The sequence below is a fragment of the Haliaeetus leucocephalus genome, unplaced genomic scaffold (assembly GCF_000737465.1).
Source record: "Haliaeetus leucocephalus isolate CR32 unplaced genomic scaffold, Haliaeetus_leucocephalus-4.0 Scaffold450, whole genome shotgun sequence".
In the NCBI taxonomy this organism is placed as follows: domain Eukaryota; kingdom Metazoa; phylum Chordata; class Aves; order Accipitriformes; family Accipitridae; genus Haliaeetus; species Haliaeetus leucocephalus.
The window spans coordinates 879,531-881,498 of NW_010972886.1; the positions used below are offsets into that span (position 1 = coordinate 879,531).

General features: G+C 54.5%; 1 protein-coding gene across 2 annotated transcripts in view; it reads right to left on the reverse strand.

Annotated features, from left to right (window-relative positions):
- The window catches only part of VTA1 (vesicle (multivesicular body) trafficking 1), a 40,366-nt gene extending 40,160 nt beyond the window's left edge, over positions 1-206 (reverse strand). For both annotated transcript variants that reach the window (XM_010574614.1, XM_010574613.1), the window contains exon 1: positions 33-206. In XM_010574614.1, the coding sequence (XP_010572916.1) occupies positions 33-141 (109 nt within the window). In that variant the 5' untranslated portion in view covers positions 142-206. The remainder of the gene's footprint in view (positions 1-32) is intronic.
- Positions 207-1,968: the final 1,762 nt, after the last annotated feature.

Sequence of the window (1,968 nt, forward strand, 5' to 3'; positions counted from 1 at the left end):
GGGCGGGGCGGCGCTGCGGCCGCCTCACTCACAGTAGTACGCCACCACCGGCTCGCGCTTGTCCAGCTCCTGCGCGGTTCGCAGATGGTGCTGGATGCTCTTGAACTGCGGCGGCAGCGGGGGAAGCGCCGTGGCCGCCATCGCGCGGGCGGCGACAGGCAGCGACAACAACGGGCTGCCGACAACGGCTCTCCCTCCCCAGGCTGGCGCCGGCCGCTTCCGCTTCCGGTACGGGACGCCGGGGCGCCTGCGCGGTGGGCGGGCTGCCGCCCCTGGCGGTGCGCCCGGGAAGAGCGCCCCCTGCTGATTGGGAGGAGGCGGGCGGCGGGGCGGCCTCACCGGGCCTTGGGCCACCGCAGCCGGGCGGGGCCGGGCAGACTGGCCCGTCCGTCCGTCCGTCCGTCTGTCTGCCCGCCCGCCCGCGCGTCCGTTCGCGGGGACGAACAGCCTCATGCGCCTCTTGCTTGGCTCGTTAGTGTTTGAAACGTGTCCCACAGCCGCCGCGCGGAGGGGCCTGGAGACCTCGGGGCGGCCGGGGCTTCTCCTGGCCCAGCCCGGGGGAATGGCGGCCTGGTTCCAGCTCTCAGGGGCCGAGCGGCGAAGCCCTCACCAGCCCTTCTCTCTCCTTTCCTTTGGCACGTCAGCCCAAACAACCATGCAGACCTTCGCCCTGGAGGTTGATCTGCAAGTAAAACCCATTTTCAGATTGAAAAACCTTGCCCTTGGGCTGCCCTGACGCTCACCAGACATCCGGGAGGCCCTCGAGCACTGAACTGCAACTCTGCTCCTGGGCCTCTGCCCTTCCTTCATCCCGCTGCTGCTCCCTGGAGAAGCCTTGTGCTACCATGGCCTGGCTAACAGCGCTTTGCTGGACTGGGCTGCTTCCCAGCAGCTGTCAGCAAGTCTGCCGGCCCTGGAAAGTACATCTCGCAGGATCACCACTTCCCAGATAACTTTTTCTCAGAGGAACCTCCAGGGATTTCCGGTTTTGCTGAGAGGGGATAAGAACAGCAAAAAAAAAGGGAACTGTTGAAGCAAAATGGTTTCAAATGGATCTCACAAACTGCAATATAAATTATTGTAGTGTCAGTCATCTTCTCATTCTGACAGCATAGTTAAATGATTTTTAAATTTCTTTTAAATGGCCTTGTTGCCAGACTTCTTCCTGGTCTCAAAATGGCTGTCTGCGAGGCAAGAGAATGTCAATGCTCCAGGGCATAAAGAAAGATGTGTGTTGGAGGGAGGCATGGGGTAGGAGAGGTGGCTGCATTGTCTCATTGCTATCATGGGAGAGTGCTGTAAAAGAGAACAGAAGGGAAATGATGGCTGAAAAGAAGAAAGGAAGCCAAGAAAGGAACAGAACAAGGAGTGGTTATAGTACTGGGATGTTGTGGTGGTGTACTAGAAGTTGGCTGGCCCAGAGCAACTATACCTTTGATGTGAAGGCAATCACATCACTTACTTGTTTCACTGAAGATGATGGAGGGAGTAATTACGGCTCTTTGCTAAGTGAGAACTGAAATGGGCATGATGTCTGGCTAGAGACAAAACTGACTGCAAATGCATCGAGCTGGGGATTGGCTTGAGTGCTGCCTGTGAAAATGAGGCAGCTAGAGTATGGTGGAAAACAACGAAAAAGTTGAAGAAGCACTTACAATATGACCCTGATGTAAGCAACAAAACTACTCCTACTGTGTTCTGGGAGACAGGACTTCATGTTTGCTGTGTAAAGAAATAGAATTGAATCAAAGAATCCCCAAGTATTATATAATTCCTTTCATAATGGCAAAGAAAGCCTTCAGGATCATCTCAAATATTTGCTAAGCATTTGAGCTAAAATCAGTGCAACAATGATGGATACAGGCATATTATAAATCTCAGAGGGAGTAAGGGTGGAAGGAAGCTGATAGAAACCGATGTAAATGAGGATAAAAGTGGTGGGAGTTTGGGAGACTGAAAGAAAGAAAA